Here is a 22,381-nt window from a genome sequence, read left to right on the forward strand (position 1 = left end):
TCTTAGTGTACGTACCCTATTAAAACGCAATAAAAAACGCAAAAAACCGCATCTAAAATAGTACAGTAGAAGCCAAGCTCTTCAGGGTAAACCTTAATCCTCTCCCTCGAAAAAATCCCTTCTTAGTGTGCGTTCTCGTGACGTACCCTAACTGTGTACCAAATTTCAACTTTCAACTCCTAACCGTTTGGGCTCTGCGCTGATTATTATTATTATCAACTCGTCTCGATTATATATATAGACTGATTATACATTTTTAAATATTAACTTCAACACTTGAAAGTTTTTATGTTTTTAATGTATTTGTATGAGGACAAATTACATTTAATCAGTAGTAGATGAAAGTTTTATTACTGGAAGCAGACGAAATTTCTTGTTGATTTGATGACGTAAATTCCAATTTTAAAAATAAATTATATAATTTATTAATCGTATAAATAATGTCTTTAAATATTTTTTTTATTTATCAGTTCAATTATTTATTAAAAATCTGACGATTCGGTGAGAATTTGACTACTGTTTAGTATATTTTCACAAAAAAGGAGAATTTTTTTATATATATATATTAACCGTAAAAATCTCCTTTAGAGGGCGCTGAAAAGTGTAAACAACCAAGATGGCGAGCGTAAGATAAATTCGGTAGAATTAAATATTAAAATAGGATAATAATAGCGAATTAAAATAAAAACTAAGTAATTCGTTAGATTTATTTTAAGTTTTAGACAATTTTGTAATGTTTAAAAAGAAATCGATCTTACCCGAAAGGCCGTCTCCGCCTTCGATTGAAGAAATGTTAGAAGATTTAAGTTTTGCTAAACCCGACGACGTGTTATTAATCAGTCCAGGTATTAAAGCCACGTTTTAATTTAATGAACTTGAATAATATTGTTGTGATTCAGTCGCTTTGTCTTTACGCCAGTTAGAAATTATTTGTATCTTCATTTCAGGAAAATTTCCTCAATTTTCCTCAAATTTTCTCAAAATTTCCTCATTTAAGAATTTTTACTCATTTCTTCAAATGAGGAAAAATTGAAATTTGTGCAGAAAATGTCTTCTGGATGTCTTTTAAGTTTGAATTCTAGTTGTAACAAGTGCAAAATCTATAGCATTTGTTCACGTGTACTGAATATTTTGGCATCCATCAGACTTAATGAAAAGGCAAATATGATAATCTGGTAGAGAAGTGCATCTAAGTAGCCTCAATGGTGGTACTTCCAAGGTTGTGGCGTTTAATTATTTGGTTTACTTGACTGTTCGTGGAGTACTTGATGTTATGTAGTTTTAGGGGGTGTGGGGGTTCGCCCTATCCCAGGTTCCAAAGAACCGCCACCCGGGTGTGTGTCTATGCGTGAAGCGTGTAGAATAGTATTTAATCATCTAACACACCGGGTTAAATATAAATCATCTTACTTGTAGCCAATTAACCAAAGCAACATTCGTTTTTTTAAAAGAAATTTGAAAATTTAAAACCAGCTTGCAATGATTTTAAGTGAATGCCTGAGGAAGAGCACAGGATGGGCATCAGAAACGTTAGCAGTTTTAAAAAAACGAATGTTGCTCTGGTTAATTGGTTACAAGTAAGATGACTTATACGTGTAGAATAGGCAGTAGAGTGATGCAGGGGAGGTTAAAAACTGACCTTTGTGCCGTAGATACTACCTATATGCACTTTTACCGATAATCTTTATAAAGTTACCTGTGCGCTACCGTTACTCGAGTCCAATGTGAAAGGACAATTCTTTTTCGATGTTGCTGTCTATTGAAAAAGATTAATTAGATGAATTGGAAGCATAAGCAATTATTGACGGATTCTCACAATCACCTAGTGAATTTAAATGATTGTTCTTAATAGTGGATTGCATGAAATATGCTTTTGATTTATCTGTTAATGTGTAAAATGTTCGGTACAAGCAAACTATTTCAAAATTTTTATAAAATAAAAAAATTAAAAATTTAATTTTAATAATTTGTATTTAGATTCAGTATCTATTGTATATTGCTAGTAAGGTGTATTGTACAATATATGCACACTGTAATTACTAAAAAATATAAGTTTATTTAGCAAAAATTTTAATTGCACCTTTCTTTCATTTATGTATTATTTAAAAATTTTATTTATTCAGTATAAAAATTAAATAATTGCCTTATAGTTGGTGGTGGGTCCATTTCGTCTCCTGGCAACCTAATTTTTATATTTGGTCTGTGCTTACAATGTGAAAATGAGAAAGAGACTGAAGTTTAAATCTCGGCATACAATGCACAGCTATCCTGTTTCTTCAAAAATGATGGAAAGTTAAAATATTATTCAGAGATTCCTTGGTATTTAGTTTCTTCCAATTGTTTGGATTGTTTGTGTTCTGTTTGGAAGAATGTACTTGCATTCATTTTTTTATATTAATTTAGATTTCATTAATAGACATAATAGAAACAAAAAAAATGTTCTATTAAAAATTGTCTGTTTAATTAAAAAATTTATTGGATTTTAGAAAAAGAATTTATAATGAAAACATGTTTTTATTTGCTTTAGTTAACTAGAGAATTTATATTTGATTTCATTTAATTGGACATTGTTGAAGCTGTCACATGTCAATGTTGTGATAAAATATCTTTTTTGCATTCTCATGAATTTGCCTTCGAGTATTTTTTTTTACTTACATAAATAACAATTCTTATTCATTGATTGTTATATTTCATATTTATTGATTAATTTTTCTAATTATGTAATTTTTAAATATTTTTTTTGGATATGAGTATTTTACTAATCTAGCTTTTTAAATTGTTTGCAGATTCAAGTTCTAAAGTTGGAAAACATGTAGATAATTTATCATTAAAGGTTTTAGATGATTATAATCTTTCATATTTAAAGGTATTTCAGATCTATTAATTATAATTTAAAATAAATTTATTGTAAATGTAGTTTAGTATAAAAAGTACAATATACTATTTTATTTTAATTAATGTTATTGAATTAAAGATTTGTATACTTTAAGTATTAGTTTCATAAAGAATCACTTTTTTGAACTCATAGGTACTGTACAGTACATAGCTCTATCTATATACATTTATACTATACATGTTACTGTGAAAGACCAAAATTAGAGAATGTCAATATTCTCCGGTGAATGTCGACACATACAAAATACATCTGTGAAAGACCGAATATTTGGTTATATTATTATACCTTCAAACAATCACCAGTGTATGTTGACAAGCACAGATAAGCTTTTGGTGGAGGTCGAAATGACACCCGAGAAGCTGGTGCCCCAGCTATATTGCATTCAAATAATGGTAGGGAATTCTGTAATCAAGTTATATCCGAACTATGTGCTATGTGGAAAGATGTTGTGATAGTTTATGGAAAGCCTCGTCATAGTCAAACACAAGGCTCAGTTGAAAGGGCCAATTGGGATATACAGAATATGTTAACTGCATGGATGAACGATAATGATACAAATAAATGGTCAGATGGTTTGCCTTTTGTATAATTTGCTAAGAACACTACAAATCACGAAGGAATACGCCAAAGTCCTTAAGAAGCCGAGTTTGGCGTTAAATCAGAAGAGGCATAGCATCGTCTTCTTTGCCTGGCGAACAAATCGCAAATATTGAAACCGAAGAACGGCTCAAAGAAATTGTTAATACTTTTGAAGAAAACTTGAGCAGTGGCCATAACGAATACCATATTTCAAAGGAAAATATTGAAGAGGAACTGCAACCTACCATGTCTTTGTATCAAGCCCTGACTGAACAACATGAAGTTATTTCTATAAAAAGAGAATCTTCTACTGCAAGCAACGAAAATGTTATGAACCTCAAAAAGAAAATTTCCTTCTGCTCAAATTGGTGATACCATACAAATACAAGTCCCTGATGTCGACCATGGCTGTACAGATTCCCGAAATGTGTTTGCGGTTGTTGTTGGAATAGAAGAAAGACTCTGACTTTTTTAAAGTAGCAAACAAAAATGGTACCCTCGAGCAGCTTTATATCCGTAATCAGTTTGTAATTTGTAAAGAAAAGTTACTTTTTATAGATGAGATTTCTTATCAAGAAATATCGCTGAGAGAAGCAACTGCAGCTAATTCAAAAAGTGGATAACAAGGCTATACACACTGTCATTGCATAAAGAAGTGTTCCACGAATAAATGCAGTTGTAAAAGCAAGGGACTCTTGTGCAATTCAAACTGCCACAACAATTTAAATTGTTGAAATAAATATGATTGTATAACATTAATCACATAATTTATGTGTAAGTTTATTATTGTATTATTTTCTTTAATGATTTAAAATGTACTGTTTGTTTTAAGTTCAACTTGTGCTGTTACTTAAGCTTTCTCCTATTTTGACATATTAAAAGTTGCATTTTTGTCTTAACGTAATAAAAATATTTTTATTCAACATTCGCCATCAGTGCATGCTGAATGTCGACATTTGCCGGTGTAAGTGAGAAATGATGATATTTAACAAATATTTCGTACATACACGAAACGACTGTGTGAATGCTGACATTCTCTAGTGAATGTCAGCATTCACCGGATATAACATTTGCCAGATATCAGTCATTCACAGTAACATACATATATATCTACACTAAATAGATTAAAAGTTAAACATGGCCATAAGGCAAGAGTTAGGTATAATAATTAGTCTCTGTTTGAGCCAATGTAGTTACAAATTTCCAGAGCTAATTAGTTGTGATTTCTTGTAGCTGGATGATTCTTTATGAAACCAAGAATTTTAGTGTATAAATAATAAAGTATATGTTTTTATACACAGAAGATGCTTGAATTGAGAATTGGTATTACTCAAATATCAGGAACAGAATACGTTAGTGTTTAGATATTATGAAGGAAAGTTAATAAGTTATATACTAATGATTGTATATCTGAAAAGTGAACAAATGAGATACAACTGTACACAAAACATTTATCTTTGTACTTAATCTCCTCTACTATTAATGCACTTATTGCTTTTTATCAGTGCCTTGAAACCCACAGCATAGAATTATTTTATCTTTTGTCTACATATAAATGACTGAAATAAGAGAAGGAATAACTTTAAACAGTTATATTTATCTATTGAAAAGTTTTATTAAAAATAGTCTTCAATTTATAGTTTCATTAAAAATGTTTTCAAAGAATAAATGTTGGAAAAGTATCCATAGTTAGTTTGAAAAATAATTTTGGTTTGTTGTAATCATTATGAATGAAAATAAACTTTGTATTGTTGAAGCAAAAATTGAAATTATTGTTTTTTTCAGATAATAAAATTATCAAAACAGTATTTTCAGTATAGGCTTATAAACAAAGAATTTAAGAATGTAATATTGTTTATATATTGTATGGAATAGCAGTACAGTAGACTCTTCTTGTAATTATGGGTATTATCATCAGTTGTTTAACGTTAACAAAATCTGTATTTCCCAAAACTTGTAAGGTAATAATTATAACATTAACTTCATCATTAAGCAGGGTAATTAACTTTGTTATTTTGAAAGTATTAATCAGTTATCATCATCACTATAGATGAGTTTCCAAGTGATACAATAAACAGAGATGATTATTTTTGGAAACAGAAAAACAAATCATTTAAAAAGATTAAAATATTTGCAGTAGTAGATTTTAATAATTATATGTTAATAGAAATTTATTAAATTCTTATAATCAATGTTAGTATCTGATGATGATTAACCATTTATTGTTATACTAAATTTCCTGTATTAATTAAATTACTTTTGATCTAAAATTAGGCTAATTATAATAAAAATTTACTAGAATTAAGCTAATTATTACTCCACAGATAATCTGTGGAGTAATAAAAATTTACTACCAAACATATATTCTAAAAATGTACATTTTATTAAAATTATTTCTAACTCAAATAATTTTATGAAATATATAATTTGTTCACAGTACAATATTCATAATAATCTATATATATAAAAATCAAATCTTGCTGGTTTATTGGTACAAACCAACAACATACCTTTATACAAATCTTTATTTTTAAACAGATCTGAACCAAAGTTTGTATGAGTATTACTTAGACTCTAGAATCAACACTAAGCTATATACTACCTCTAAATATTGGAGTAGTATATAGCTTTTACATGTAGCACAATCTGTTTGCAAAAATGATTCTTGTTGGTTTTTTGTTTGTTGAATAATAATTTAGTAGTACTGTACAAATAAAAGAATTTTAACCAGTTTTGAAAATGTCATCAAGAAAGCAAGCATCAATTGCCCAAAAGAGTGCAGATGTGACAAAAAGATCATTAAGAATTAGTGAAAGTATTAAAGATTATTCAGTCTTTCTCGAACAAAACTGCTCGAGAATGTCTAAATTGAGGGCCAAACTGAATTTGCATATCCAAGCACAACTTCCAGGAACTTGCACAATGTGCAAGTCAATTGATTCTGTTTTCAAGGCAGATCAGGCAGACCCACTGGAGTTGTTAAACTATGCATTACTGCATTGATGGTATCCAAAAACTAAAAGCTCTGGAAAATATTTGCATTTAATCATACCAACTTTTTATGGTCTTTAGCATTTATCCATTATCTATACTGTATTTACTAATTCTATTTGATTTTATTCATTGTATAGTTTTTACTCCTTAAGCTTTTAAAAATTTTACATAAATCATTAATTAAATATTTTCACGAATTAATTTATTAATGTAGTTATACATTCTCTTATTGAGAAAATGAATTTATAAAATTTTATTAGCTGAGTTTTATACATATTAAAATATTTTTTTCTTTAGGTCAAAACTTTTGTAGAATCCTGTAATACATTAGAGAAAATTCTTCCCAATTTGCAACGAGAGAATGAACAATTGAAAATGTTAAAGAATGAACTTAATGAAGAATTACACAACTTAAAACAGAAAGCTGCAGATGATGTAAATTTAATAAAGCCATGATAAATAATTTATTTATTATACATAAATGTTTTATTTTTTTTAATATTATAGATATTTGAAACAGAAAATTAATTTTAATAACATTACATATAAGATGCATTGTTTATAAGATCAAAAGTTATTTATAACTGAATTATTTGTATTTGTTCACTCTTATTCTTTGTATTTGTTTCCACAAATTTTTTTGCTGCTTCCTTCATGGATGCACGACACTCTTCAAGATTTTCATCATTATCACTTAATGAAGGATTCTTAACTGTGGGTTTTTAACACAAGTAATTTAGTTTTAATTTTAAAAAAATAAGATTAAATATTAATTTAAATACCTGATAATTCTTTTCTAAGTTTAATGTCTGAAACTATTACTGGTTTTAATTGTTCCTGAAACTGAAAAACAAATTTTATTTATTCATCTGTTAAATATAATAAACAAATAAGAGAGAGAATTGATTAAATTTACTCCTTCTAGTTCTATTTTTTTCTTTAGTTCTTGTAAATTATGATCTTTAATATTTTTAAGAAGAATTTTAACAGCATCATTACATAGTTCTAATAGTTCTTCAGTTGAAAGATTCTTAGTTGGAATTTCATAATTTTCCTATAAAAATTAGATATTCCAATTTTTACATTTTTACATTCCTTATACAGCTAATTCTAAACAATTTTATACCTGGATTAAAATATTTTGGAGACTTATGAAAATATGTTGTAAGGATAATTTTATAGTTCCCAGTAATTTATTAATTTGTTTCATTTCATTTTCATTTTGTTGTTGTTTTGCTAACAGAGCTAATTCTTTTTGATTTAAATCTTTTGCAATATCCCTACAAATAAACATTATAATTTATTTTTAATATTAATGAAATGTAAATAAATTAGAAAGCATACATTTTGTTATAATTATTAGTATCTCTTAATTTCTCTAAGGTAATTTCTAGTTCTGTTTCTTCATTTTTCAATTCTTTTAATCTTTGTTGCAATTCATCACGAAGTGTTCCTAATTCCTTACGAGTCGTTTGCTGTTGGAAGTATTTTTCCTCAAATTCCTAGAATTATTTTCTCATTATTAGTTGTAAAAATTAATATATTTAAGTAAAAAATTTGAACTCACTTCAATAGAAGATACACCTGTAATATCTTTAATCGTTTGTAGTGTTTCTTCATAGAAATTTTCTTCTGCTTTATCATTTTTGTATATTGAATCTTCTTTTTTAATTGTTGACTAATTTTGTTAATATTCAAATAAGTTTAACCGTATATAATATATTCTATTTTATGATAGAATATAATCTTACCTTTTTTACTGTTTGTTTATCTTGTTTCGTTTTAAGTTTTGACAGCTGATTTTGATATTTAACAATTCTTGTCTTCTGTTTCTGTTTAGTCTTTTCAAGTCTATTTTTTGATTTATCGAATTTGTTTGACTGTAGATCTCTTGCTAATTTAGCCTTTTCTTTTAATAATTCAATGCTTTCTTTTTTACTTTTAGAATCTTTCAATTCTTCTATTAAAGTATCAAGTTGTTTTTCAAAATGTTTTTGCTCCTAAAAAAAAGCAACAAAAGAAACAAAAATTTAACAATTTTTCAATTAGTATTATCACATGTATTGAAACACTAGTGGTATTGTATGACTAATAAATATATCAATATAATTTTACTTTCACCACATACACATACAGTGAAACCTGCTAAGGTGACCGCTTTGAGTTGGTTTCTTCGGTGGTCGTGTTAACGGGTTTCACCGTATCAGTGGCGTGCCATCATTGGAAGCGGTGGAAGTGCCGCTTCCCTTGTATTTTCTAAAATATGAATTTCCATATTTTAACGTAGTTTGAATTAATTAAAATTAATATTTTATTATAACCGCATTATGTATCTTATTACAAATTTCTATACTACATGTGAAAAAAACGATAAGATTGTTATTGTATATTCGAATATCAATAGCTGAATGGAAGCACTGGAATGTCGAAACCGGGTCAGCTTCCAAGCAGATTATAGGCATTGACACATGCACTTTACAGAGCACCAACCTCACACAGTTAAGCCAGTGGAAGCTACACACGTATAACGCTTCCAATGTTTCTATCCAAGAGCGGTTCTGGGCTGTTAGCAGCCTGCCTGCTAGATATTCGGCCGCCCTCACCTGATTATGTGAATTACGAGTAGACTAGATTTATAACTTAACCCAACCGATAGGAGTTTACTGGCATGTTTTTATGATAGTTCTGTATAGTTGACAGGAGTTTTAAAAAACTCCATTAAAATATTTGATATATTTATTCCGCGTTTATTCCGCTCTCCCATCTTATATTACTTACGGATTTCAATGTTAAACCGGTGATATTACGATTTAGTGCGTCCCATCTGTAAGGGGATGCAGATAAAACGTGTACAATTCTAGTAGTGTTAAAAAATTAACTGTTACTTTGGCAGCATCATTTACAACCAAATTTAATGAATGAGACGCACAAGGTACAAATAAAGCTCTAGAATTTATTTTCCTTAAATTTACGATTTATGTATCCATTGTCATAAAAATTTCTTTCTACTTCTTTCCCAAGACTACAGATATTCGAGTACAAAGTAACCGGTTTCGACTTATTTCTACTTAAGAAGTAATGAAATAATTAAGAGATTAGGGAATTGGGGACATAAATAAAACCCTGCCGAAAGAGCCAGAATTTTACTTAACCGAACCAATCTCTACCCAAGTACAGTGGGGACTGATTTCTTAATAATATTAGATAATAAAGACAGAAATTTTTCCAGTTCAATGTGAGTGACCGAAAAGTTGTAAATTTTGGAAATATTCGTGGACACCGGTCCTAAAACGAATTAGTTAGAAAACAAATGATGGACAATCTACTTAGTATTAAGTTTAACATATTTAGATTTTTACAGTATGGTGAGAAACGTTTAAAATTTACAAGAACCCTGTCACGTTTTTTTGAGGTACACTAGTGATGGGACGAGAGGCATTTGACATTGACCGGTATCGGCACTCTTGGGATTTGGCACGCGCACACTGCACACCTACCTGTACCATCTCTGATTCCATCCATTAGCCACTGGTATCGAGCTATTTGACTAAGTGGATTGTTTTAAAATTTAAAAATAATATTTTATGTTATTTTTATGTACGTTTCTTTACAAAGCTACATTTAATTATAATTTTCTTTAAAAGTATATTAATACAATTGTACAATACAGTGGCATAGCTAGGGTTCTCCAGGCCCGGTGCAGAACCAGATTTGTGGGCCCCCAAAAAAATTTTTCGGCAGGGGTGTCCTTTTTCTGTAATGATAATCGGGAACGTCCAAACAAAAACAAGTAATTTTTTTTGTAAATTTTAGCTTTGAAATTTATTTATTCCGTTGAAAACACTGCTTTTAGATGTTCTCTTTGAATGATGCGTTAGATATTTTGTTTTGTTTACGTAAACGGCGGACTAAAATATTTTTGTTTAGTGGTTTATATAGTGTATAATTAGATTACAGTTAAGTTGCTGGTTTTCCTGTGTAATAGGGGCCCCAGCAGCTCGAGTAGCCAAATTCTAAATTTCGCTTCGTTCTGATTGCTGTGAACATTTTTCGGGTCTTTTTTTCCTGATTTTGGGGCCCCTATGAGCCTATCGCTTTCCAGGGCCCGGTGCGGACCGCACCTACTGCACCCTAGCTACGCCACTGGAACAATATATTGTACCAGGTATGTGTATCCACCGCACATTTTATTTCACCGAATAAGTTTTTATAATTTATTTTTAATTTTAGCTTTTATATCGTGGCTAGCGATTCAGAATGTAACTGTGACATTAAAAATACATTTAGAGAAGTCTACTGTTTTTACTGGCTTATCGAACAAATGAATACGAATGGACCCTAGACCAGGGATGGCGAACCTTTTTGAGTCCGCGTGCCATATTGTAAGCATACTTAGCTTTAAAGATGTTAATGCGTGCCAAAGTCTTAGACTTCTAATAATGATATTTAAAGAAATTAAACGAATACCCTTTAATTCGAATAAATGTTAAAAATCTGATTGAAAAAAGGATGATCAGGTGATAAACAGAAAGGATGATTGAAAAAAACAGAAATCATATGATACATTACGTGCCAAGATTTCTCTTACGTGCCACTTTGGGCACGCGTGCCATAGGTTCGCCACCCCTGCCCTAGACCATCACTGACGCGCAATTAACTGATTGCCCCTGGAAGTCGGCTTGTTACAGAAACACAGCTTCCCTGTCATCAAATGTCACGGCACGCCACTGCACTGTATATAAAAAAGTCAAATGGTTTCTTCCTAGAGTCAACAATTCTTTATTAATAAAGACTTTTTGGATGATTAAAGTAAATCTGTGCTGAGCAGAGAATTGTTTTTAAAATTTGAAATTACGGAAAGTTCGGAAACTGCGACGTTAAGTGAAACGACATATAATACAACCAAATTTATCATAGGCTAAATAATATAATTCGGTTAGTAATAATTTATCCAGAAGTCGCCTTAATAAAAAAGAATGAGAATGCCGAGTATTCCCCGAAGAGAAATATCTGAATTCAACACTGTACGTGGAAGACCCTTAATTCAAATTTTCCTTTGCCCCATAACGCTACAATGAGCCACTGCGCTGACAGTACAGATGATGATGCATTATTATAAAAAAAAAACACTTACCTGAAGTAAAATATCTTTAATTTCTTTATACTTTTGGTTAATAAACTGAGCTTCTTCTAATCTCATTTTCTTCGTTAACCATTTATTCTCTAGTTTTACAATTTTCTACGTAATACAGATAAAACATTTATTTTATTGTAAAAATATATACCGAAAAGTTTTTGAAACTCTGAATAATTAAACGGTTTAGTCAGTAGACCGTTAAATTATTGAGTTTCAAAAAAAGAAAAGAATGTCACTAGATTCTAATGAGGATTTATTAAAATATAGTCTAATTCTCATCTCGAGTGGACAAGCCAAGAAATAGTTGGCGACCAGATTTCGAGGACCACACGACCGTACTTTAAGGCGGTACTTATTGTTTTTATACTATATTACCTGAGACTACCCTAGAAATTATGCAACGACATACAATAAAATGTAATAACGCACAGGTACTTTAACTTAATTCTTATTAAAACTTACTTTATTATTCCATATATTAGCGCTTCTTTTCTTTTTAATTCTCCGAACTGTTTTTGCTAGTTCGCTGCATTGAAGCTTTTTATTTTTCAATCGTTGTTCTTTCTCACCACTGTAGTAACGAAGTAAATCCAACTGTTTAGTCTGATCAAATAATTTTTGCTTCAGTTTGTCCATGCTTTCCTAAAATACAGCAAAAGTTTGAAATTTTGAAAAATTTTGAAATTTGAAAAAGTTTGCTATTGTAAAACACTGCGTTACTGTATTTATACTGTAAATATGAAGACGCCAACACGATATACACAAGAAATCGAAAATAATGCTACACAACAACAACAGGTTTTAATTAAGTTTTGTGTTGAGGAGACCAAGTGTAATTGATTCAATTTCAGTAATGAACACGTCCGGATTCGATCCCGTGTCCTCCAAGGTATATACTGTATAAGAAGGTCAGGACACGCATACTGGAGCTGCCATTTTGGGCCTTTTTGAGTCGCATGTTAAACAAACTTGTACAGGCAGTCAGTTTTATACGACATTAATTAAACTAAAATTGCATAAATTAGTTTAATTAATGTCGTATAAAACTGACCGCTCGTACAAGTTTGTTTTAAACGTGCGACTCAAAAAGGCCCAAAATGGGGCTCCGGTACTCGTGTCCTGACCTTATATAGACCTTGGTGTCCCTCGGAGCGGTAGGGCGCCACCTCGACCACTCAGTCATCTGGCTAGGGTACTATATATATAAGATTATATAGCTCACTTGCCATTACAAATCCTAAATTGAGACACGCTTGTTTATCAGGCTACGTGCTCTGACGTGATAGTGAGGTACTGCAGACAGCAGACACTGTTAAAACACATGGTAATAACTGCCCCGTTTCCCCTACTTTAAAATTTGAAGTATTATCAAGCAAGTTAATAGTTTAAATTGTTACATAAAAACATTGAATTAAAAATTACTTGCACGTTTAGTGAATTAATTCTTCCTTCCGAAATTGCAGAATGATCGATTTTAACATTCTTCTCTTGAACTAGCTAAAATAACAACGGGAATTACTAAAATACTTCCGAAGACGGGTTGTTAAGTTGAAACTACTTACCGAAATTAGCAATTTTTTTCTCTGGTGTAATTCTTCAACCTCTTCTTTCAATTTTTTAATAATTTTTTCGTTGTTTCGTAGTTGTTCTTCGTAGTCTTCTTTCTGGGCCTTCCTCTCCTTTTCTACAGATAATCGAAGAATTATACTAGAATTTGAATTTTTCGCATGTAAAAATGTACTTACCGATCACTTGTAAGCGACACGTCAATATTTCTATATCTTTTTTGTAAGAATTTTTGGTTTTGGAGGATGCCTTCATATTATATTTTTAACGGTTTTATCCAAGTGTTTGTACTAAAGCTGCTTAAGCGTTGCTATGGTAAACATTTCAGGTGTTATCGATTACCACTTTGAACAACAGTTGTCTTATTCTACAAATACAATAGACTAGATAACTGCCAGTGGGAAGATAAAGATTTTCTAGCTTTTAAAACAGTCTCCACACAAATATACAGGGTATGTGTAAAAAATTTGAGGTGATACTAATGTATGAAAATATATGTTGATAATTGCACGTTAGTTTGATATTCGTTACTTATTATCTACAATTTTATTAATTTGTAACTTGGATTTTGAGTCTTTTTTGTAACAATACATGGCTTAACTTTATAACTATGTTTCAGGCTTTATTTGAAACTCTGCCATAATGGGCTTGCTAAAAGAGGCCCTCTTAGTGCATCTTTTAGCAAGCCCATTATGGGTAGTGAGGGACGGGGTCCGACATATCCAGACAGACCACCCGAAAAATTCCCGGAGATTTTTCGACCCGGATTTCGGGTCTTCCAGAGCGGCAGGCTGCCACCTTGACCACTCGGCCATCCGGTCGTCTTATGCTTCGGCCGGTGGTAAGTTCCACAATTAGTCAAAATTTGTATATTCGAAAATGTTCTTAGAAAATTAAGAATATGGAATGTTTAAAATGTGCTCTTTTAGTTATCATTTCATTATTCGCATACCTTTTATCATAAAAACAGTTAAAAGAAAATGGCTGGTTGCAACAAAGACATACAAATCGTATGTTATATTGTTATTAATCTGTAGGTCATTATCTTGAGCATACTTTTGCGTTTGAACTTGATTTCTCCTTAATTATCATCAATACTTTATACATATTTTTTTATTTGCAGGTGTGTGGGAATGGATGAGTTCCGCAGGGCCCGGCGAGCTAATTTCCATCGACGGCCATCTGACTGCCCACGAATATGTCGACATTTTAGAGAATAGCTTAATATCATCCCTACAAGCTATATATGGGATGGACGTCGTTGTGCCGTTTGTCCACGTCAAATCACCAATTCGCATGCGAAAATTACTGAAGAATGGATGAAAAAACATCAAAAGCTGGGTGTTAAAGTGGTCAGGGAGGAATGCGGATCTGAATCCTATTAAAAATCTCTGGGCCGAAATTTCCAGAGAGCCTATAAGAGGATCTTCCCCGGAGGAATTGTGGAGTATCGTCTACCATAGGTGGGAAAAACTCCGGGAAGCTCTGGCTGTTTGCGACTCTGGTCGCCATAATGCCAGAGCGCATACAGCAAGTGTTGGAGAACAACGGCCTCTAGACTCGATTCTAACACTCCTCTCTGGCAATAAAACCAGCGATCTTCTATAGTCAGCCGTGGACGATTTGAAATATCTTGTTACGTTTTCTTTCTGTGTCGCTTTTGTTAAATTTGGGCGAGCTGCCCTACCGGAAGGACTTTTCTTCCGTTTTACGTTTTAATAAATTTCTAAACAGTAGTCTGTTGAGTTGAGTGACTCTTTTCAAAAGAATCGCGTCATTTTGTTTAGAAATATTCTTAGAACTGAAACAGAAATGCACCAATTATAACAAAGGTTTCGAGAGAATCGACTTTTTCTTAACGTCGTAACTTGTACAAAAAACACTAATATCAATCAAAACTAACAAAATTGTTAAATGATAAAGAAAACGTTCTATTATTCTTCCGTGTATATAACTGAAACAATAACATTGTCATCTGATCCAATTACAATCAGACAACCTTTTCTTTTTTAGACAGTAATAAAACACTTAGCGCTTTGTTTACAGTAGATACCGGTGTGACTCCTCACTAGCTCATACCTCCCTCAAAAGTAATAAACACTTACCTATCTCTCCTATCCAATTACGAAGTGACTCGTGGTAATACAACACTTAGCACGTTGTTGATATTAGCAATGGGATGGATGAAATGACACTCTTCAGTAAAAGGAATAAACAGTTTCTGTTATTACCTTGACACCCAACTCTACCCCTTCTCCGGCTACAAAGAAAGCCTAGGTCAATCGTTGAAACTCGAGATAATTGACACTGTAATAAAGCACTTATCGGTTTGTTTACGTTAAAAATGAGTGTTATTCACACCCTTCTGTGAAAGTAATAAACATTTACTATTGTGACCTTGACTTCCAACCCCACTTCACAATTGAATGGAGAGCAGAAAGGTTAAACAGAACATTATTAGAAAAGGCTAGAGCTCTCATTTTTGATTCTCATTTGATTGAAAAAAGATTAGAGCTAAAAGCTAGAAAGAAAAGGTTATTGAAAAATCTCCACTATTTTATTTCGTGGTTGTTACGTAATACGGACGGTTAATAAAAGAGTTAAAAAAGATTAAGTGCTGTCTTGTCGATCCTTGAATCCTTAACAGAAATAAGATATTTTTGGGAAATCATCAGGACTTCAGTGAACTGATGAGTATATCGACCATAGCAGGTGGGACCTAGCTTCTGATAGTTCTGATTTTAAATCACTGATCGCTATTAATATATTTGTTCGATAACTGCATCTATATATACCTCTATTTAAATTGAACTGGGGAAATAGGTGCTGAATGATTTATGGATCTTTATTAGGTATATACTGTATTTCCGGGCGAAATTTGCTAGTCCGATGCTGCTCCGAACCTTATTACTGTTCCCAGCCTCCTGCACACGAGTGAATCTATAATCTTTCTCACACATATATTAGTTTAGCAAACTTTAATCAAACTGTAAATTTTGAAATTTCTCGAAAAACTTTAATAACAGGTTGTTTCAATTGCGTATGAATTTCTTCCCAAAGATCCCGAATATACGAGAAACAAGTAAAAGTATAAAACAAAGAAAAAAAACATTGTCTCCGGTGTTCATTACACAATATCTTTCAATTTTCACGTCATCCTTCCTTCGCAAAGAAAAAACACGGGAAGAACAGTTTGTTCAGTGATTTTTTTTTTTTTTTTTTGTATTTGGGTCCATCCTTACTTTAATTTATCTATTATTTTCGTTTTAAATTTCAATGTATAATGTTAGGACGTTCTATCGTTACAATAGAGGACGTGCACGTGACGTCACTCGACTCCCGTCAACAAGCGGGCGCCATGTTGGTTGCCGATCTCGATATCGCCATCTAACTCATATTTTTTAAAGTTTAATTTTAATTTATTATGGTCCATTGCGTAGTATTTGGTTGCGATTCCAACCGCGGAAAGCATAAAGATCGGTCGTTTTTCCGAATTCCGACGGTAATTCACCATCGAGATAAAAAAACCGAAGATCTTTCCCGGCAAAGGCGAACGGAATGGCTTTCCAGAATTAACAGGCAAAACTTTACCGATTCCTCTGTGACGGATAATAAACGTGTTTGCAATAAACATTTCATTTCAGGTAAATGTACATAATTGGTCTTGTTTTTGGTATTATTTTTTATAAATTGAGATTGCGTTACCTTGTAATTCGTATAGGAGAGAGTAGGGAACTGTGAGATGCTTTTCTTAATTCACGCTTTACTCCGGTTGTTTAACGATTATTTTAATCCTGAGAAAAATAATGGATGCCCCGTAGAAAACATTGGTGGGTCAGTCAAATATTATGTACCATCCATCTTTGAGAAAATTTTTCGTGGTCATAAAATCCTGTTTCCTTTAGAATGAATATGGTGACACACACAATTAACTTTTAATTTAAAGGTTACAAATAAAATGTAGAATTTTACTTAATATTTAAACTGAAGTAAAAGGTGCAACGAAAAGATAAATTTCTTTCCTTGATATCTCTTTCATACCTGGTACGTGTTCAGACAATGTTTTAAAGCCAAATTACAGAAGAAAAAAATTAGTTAAATGGAACAATAATGTTTATTAAGAAACTAATATGCATTTACATTTTCTCAGACTGTTATGCCATAAAAGAACATATTAGGATGAATTACAAGGGCTAATGATGGAAATACTTTCTGTAAAGTTACTTTCTTATTATAAATTTTGCTGTCTCACTGCTTCCTATTTTTCTCTACTTGTAAACACAAAAGTATATATGTATGTGAGCAAAACTTATTGTGAAACTATTTTTTATTTAAAGGAAAACCAGCAAAGCTGTATGATTTAGAATCTCCAGATTGGGCCCCAACTATAAACATGGGAGAAATTAGCAGATCAAAGGAAGCAAGAGCAAGACAAGAACGATATGAACGTGCTACGAAAAGAAGAAAAAGTAGACAGTGTGAAAAAGTGCATCAAACTGAAGTTTCTTCCAATGAAGAAGTTTCAGAAAGCATTGTAAATTTAAAATCAGCTTCAGATTTGTGCAATAATGGAAAGAGTACTGTTTACTTGCAAACTGAGAACGAAAAAGGAGTTGCATCAATGTCACAAACAGAACTTACTTCCATTATGATACATAATTTGGAACAGGAATGTGATGCACTTCGGAAAGAACTGGCAACATTAAAAGCAACAGCCACCATAAATGATTATTATTCACTTCAGTCATTTCGAGGAAATGATGAAAAAACAAGATTTTTTACAGGAATGGTAAACTTCAATGTCCTTCTGGCTGTATTTGACTTATGTTCTTCTGCTGTTCAACATTCAGAACAAAGCAAATTAACGCAGTTTCAGGAATTTTTGATGTGTTTGATGAGATTCAGAATGAGTTTATGTCATCAGGATCTTGCCTACAGGTTTCATGTTTCACGATCAACAGTTTCAAGAATCCTGGAAAAATGGACAAATGTTTTGTATGTTCGTTTGTCTGATTTAATTCACTGGCCAGATAGGGACATTTTACAGCAAACAATGCCTAGTGTATTTAAAAACTGCCTCGGAGAAAACATTGCCATAATAATAGATTGTTTCGAAATTTTTATTGATAGACCTTCATCATTAATCTCTAGAGCTCAGACTTGGTCACAATATAAACATCACAACACCATAAATTTTTAATAGGAGTAACACCTCAAGGAACAGTATCATTTATTTCGGAACCATGGGGAGGTAGAGTTAGTGACCAATATTTAACTGAGCATTCTGGCTTTTTAAATTATCTCAATCCCGGTGATATTATTTTAGCCGACAGAGGGTTTAATATAGCTGACAGTGTAGGTTTCTATTGTGCAAAGCTTCTACTTCCAGCATACACAAGAGGAAAGAAACAACTTTCAGCTACAGATGTGATGCAGAGCAGAAAACTTTCACATCTGAGGATACACGTAGAAAGAGTAATTGGCCGCATCCGAAATCAATATAGAATCTTGCAGTCTACACTATCAATTGAACTGCTTACAGTTAGAACCAAAGATTCTGTAACAACAATTGAAAAAATTGTCACAATTTGTTGTGCTCTAATAAACTTATCGAACAGTGTAGTTCCATTTGATTAATAATTTTGTTATAACACAATTTGTTATTTGGGAGTGGAAATCTTTTGCCAACTGACAGTTCCAATAATATGTATAATAAATAAATTTTATTTATTAGTCAAATGAATTACAATATTTATTCAATACTGTAATACATTCTGGGTTTTTATTTTATTTTTTTTTTTTTTGCTTAAAAGTGGCAATTTTTACATCAAACTAAACAATTAGCTGTACAGTAAAGTATTTTATTCTATAAAATTTATACATTTTCTGGATCTTTTCGTGGGAGTAGAGCTGGCTGGGAAGAAAATTTTTTTACAATTAGCTCTGGTAAAATACAGTGCACAAAAAAGGCTTTACTTTGTTGCACGATGCTTGCCCACAACAATTCGTCACGTGTAATGCGTTCAATGTAAATGGACTTTTTTGTCCAAACAACAAAATCACAATAACTAGCATTGCAAATAAACAGCTGAGTTTGAATTTGATAGTAGTACACACGATCTTTCTTTAGCGTGAATTTACTCACTTTATTTAGAAAATTTGGAGGGTTTTCTTCTATATTTTCATCTCTCTTACACCATGGGCACTTAATTTCTATTAAACCTGCTCCACAGCAATTGCAATTTACAATTCCATCTGGTGTTGCACCAATGTAAGGCCAGGACGAATTTAAGTGAAGTCCACAAACTTTCATACTAAAATTTTCATGTTTTTTGTGTTGTAATCTTTTATACTCATCACAAGCAATTTGTTCATGTTCACAACCCCATGCAGTTGCAGCACTCCTAAAGGAGAATTCTTTAGGGTAACAAATTTTTTTAATTAATGAAACTGGTGGAGTCTCTATATCTGCTCTACACACACTTTTCATAACAGAAGCAGTTATTCTTCCTGATCTATGCACAAACCACAGCTTGCTTCTACTCTGTGCTTGTGTGTTTTCTTTAATAAATTCAATTTCTTCATCTGTCAGATGTAAAGTTTCAAACACTGTCCTACAGTGATTTAACAGCTGATCCCAAGGTAAGGCAGCTTTTTTGGCATCAAATAAAGTTGTAAGTGGGTTCTTATGTAAAGATGAATTGACATGGTTTGTGAAAGAATTACAGTAACCTGGCATCACTGACAAAATTGCAGCAGTTGGATTATGAACAGAAATTTTGTTCAAAAACTGCTCAAGTTCTTTCTTACTTGGTTTGTTTATACAGGTATTCCAAGTTTTATCACTCGACAAATAAGGTTTTTGTATATTTTTTTCTTCAAGGCGTTGCCGTTTGCTTGCAGTTGCAGCTGACATAAAGTTTATTTTTCGTAGTGGTTTGTAACCACAATCTTTTACATGTGGCACAATCCAATTATTTGGTCGGTCAGTACATGTCTGGGAGCTCCTTATTTTAATTCCTTCTGCAATGGCAAAAAGAATAGCACCAACACGAGAGCAGGAGGAAGATTGTCCAGCCATGCAATTGCAATGCCCAGTTATCACCTCTCCATTTTTCTTTGCTAAAACCCACACTACTAAAGCTGGCTGCCGTAGATTTTGTGAGTGATTAACCTGTGTACAAAAACAATTGTAAGAAACTGTGCTATTTACTTCTAATAATATATTTAAACAATAATAGGTTATTAAATAATGTTTCTAGCCCACAACATAAATTAAGATTAAACTAATAAGCCCTAATATTTCAAGCATTTCTGTATGGATGTATTAGGCTGATGTGGGGTCTTTATGCCTGAAATATGCTGATGAGATGCTTGAAATTCATTCTACTAAAAATTTGATTGTGGTTAATTAAAGACTATTTTTTTGTAAAAATTTAGTCTATTTTGCTTCAGTCAATCCCTGATATGATAAATGTAGCTATAAAAAATTGGAGGGTTTATTAGGCTAATTAATTTAATCTTAATAATAGGTTGTTAGACTTGCACAACACAAAACCATGGTGACAAAAGAAAAAATTTGATGGTAATTATAAATACAACTTAATCAACTTAAAATGTGACTAAATATAAAATTAAATTCGGTACATCTTTACATAATGCAGTTTATGTTATGAGAAATGGAAAGTCTCAAATGAAGATACGTACCTTTCCTACAAGCAAAATTAAATCATTACGAACGGCTCTTGATAAAATATCACGATGGATAAATCCGCTTGTCAAATAATTATGAGCATCGAGTGATTTGTATGCCTTCATCTGATCCAGTGTGACAGCGTTAGTTGTTAAAACCAAATAATTTACTATGTCTCCATGTTCTATAGTGGGCCACGTGGTTAAATCGTTCGAGGAAAAATCCGTTGGTTTCATTTCGTATGGATCCCATCCAATAAAAGAAATTTTCTTTTTATATTCTATCATATCATTATCTTTTAAATCGGCTGCATAGCCAGGTAAGATGCCTTTCTTCCATGTTGACATAATAAGCGAACGAGCAGGGTAAAGTCAAATCAGCAACCAATATGGCGGATGATTGTTTTGGTGGGCGTGGCTATGACGTTTATCACGTGACTGCACGTCCTCTATTTTAAAATACGTTCGAATTCAATTACACCTGAAGCTGGCCTTAAAGCACTATTAGGCTTAAAACGTTAGTGTTTCGTTAAATAAACATTTCTCAGCGATAGAAGGTGTTTGATGTTTCAGTAAGACACTCTGATGGATGAGGAAGTGGGTACTATATTAGATTACGAGAGTATGTACCCATCCGTGAAAATTGAGTCCTGTTTGGAAGCGCTAATGGAATCCTTATTTAAAGTAAACCCAGAGTTGTTACACCACAGGGACGATGTTTTGGAGATGGCTAACCTGGTATGCTGTGAATCCTTTTTTGGCTTCGAAGGCCATACTTACAAACAGAATAGGGGAGTTCCTATGGGAAGCCCTATGTCGGGGCTTCTATGCGAATTAGTGGTTAAGAAAATTGAAGAAAAAGTTATACACAGCTTCAGAAACAATATAGTTTACTACAAGAGATGTGTTGACGATATCCTTATATGGAGAAGTAATAGAGGAATCAGTACCTTTATAGAAAGAATTAACGATAACGAAGACGGCCTACGTCTGAAACTGGAGCAGAAAAGTTCAGTAGAGATACACTTCTTAGACATCAATATCACTTTTAAAAGAGGGCATCTATCCACTAAAGTGTATACTAAACCCACGCATAGCCCACTCTACATCCCGCCACAGTCAAATGATCCATTTCGTTATAAATTGGCAGCCTTTCGTACCTTAGTCAGGAGGGCTTTTACTTATTGCGATAACGTTATAGGCAGGCTTAACGAAATCGACAGGATCATGCGAATAGCTGAGAACTTGGGCTACAGAAGAAACGTAATTAATGGTATCGTGAGGAAGTTTGAAAAGAGTGACGCAAGAACCTCTAAACAAAGGCCTAGTGGATATACTAAGTTTACATTCAACAAAAATATACGGGGCATTATGAAGGAGATAGCGGTCATTAAAAAATCAACATTAATCTTAAAACGAGCCCCGAACCTCTACAAAATTCTGAGAACTGATAAAGGGGAGATTAAGAAAGAGGATAAAGCCGGGATCTATAGGATCCCTTATGAAAACCAGCAATT

General features: G+C 32.2%; 3 protein-coding genes across 3 annotated transcripts; 2 read left to right on the forward strand and 1 right to left on the reverse strand.

The window, feature by feature from the left end:
* The first annotated feature begins 599 nt into the window (after positions 1–599).
* LOC136979682 (UPF0449 protein C19orf25 homolog) lies at positions 600–6,951 on the forward strand. The gene is made up of 3 exons (XM_067275723.1): positions 600–845; positions 2,787–2,866; positions 6,767–6,951. Exons 1-3 carry the CDS (start codon positions 734–736, stop codon positions 6,923–6,925), a joined length of 351 nt encoding a protein of 116 aa, XP_067131824.1. The 5' UTR covers positions 600–733; the 3' UTR covers positions 6,926–6,951.
* On the reverse strand, positions 6,858–13,226 carry LOC136979678 (outer dynein arm-docking complex subunit 3-like). Its single transcript, XM_067275719.1, has 11 exons — positions 13,169–13,226; positions 13,029–13,103; positions 12,069–12,248; positions 11,604–11,708; positions 8,221–8,469; positions 8,037–8,147; positions 7,814–7,971; positions 7,596–7,749; positions 7,386–7,523; positions 7,252–7,312; positions 6,858–7,181 (listed from the first exon to the last, which is right to left on the reverse strand). The coding sequence occupies exons 3-11, from the start codon at positions 12,240–12,242 to the stop codon at positions 7,048–7,050; spliced, it is 1,284 nt and encodes a 427-aa protein (XP_067131820.1). The 5' UTR covers positions 12,243–12,248; positions 13,029–13,103; positions 13,169–13,226; the 3' UTR covers positions 6,858–7,047.
* A 3,323-nt stretch (positions 13,227–16,549) lies between these two features.
* Positions 16,550–18,809, forward strand: LOC136979690 (uncharacterized). Its single transcript, XM_067275731.1, is given in 3 exon segments — positions 16,550–16,816; positions 17,510–18,358; positions 18,361–18,809. Coding segments are annotated over 3 exon segments (1,518 nt in total). The 5' UTR covers positions 16,550–16,596.
* The last annotated feature ends 3,572 nt before the right edge of the window (positions 18,810–22,381 follow it).

The sequence above is a fragment of the Centruroides vittatus genome, unplaced genomic scaffold (assembly GCF_030686945.1).
Source record: "Centruroides vittatus isolate TY-2023 unplaced genomic scaffold, ASM3068694v2 contig_630, whole genome shotgun sequence".
Classification (NCBI taxonomy): domain Eukaryota; kingdom Metazoa; phylum Arthropoda; class Arachnida; order Scorpiones; family Buthidae; genus Centruroides; species Centruroides vittatus.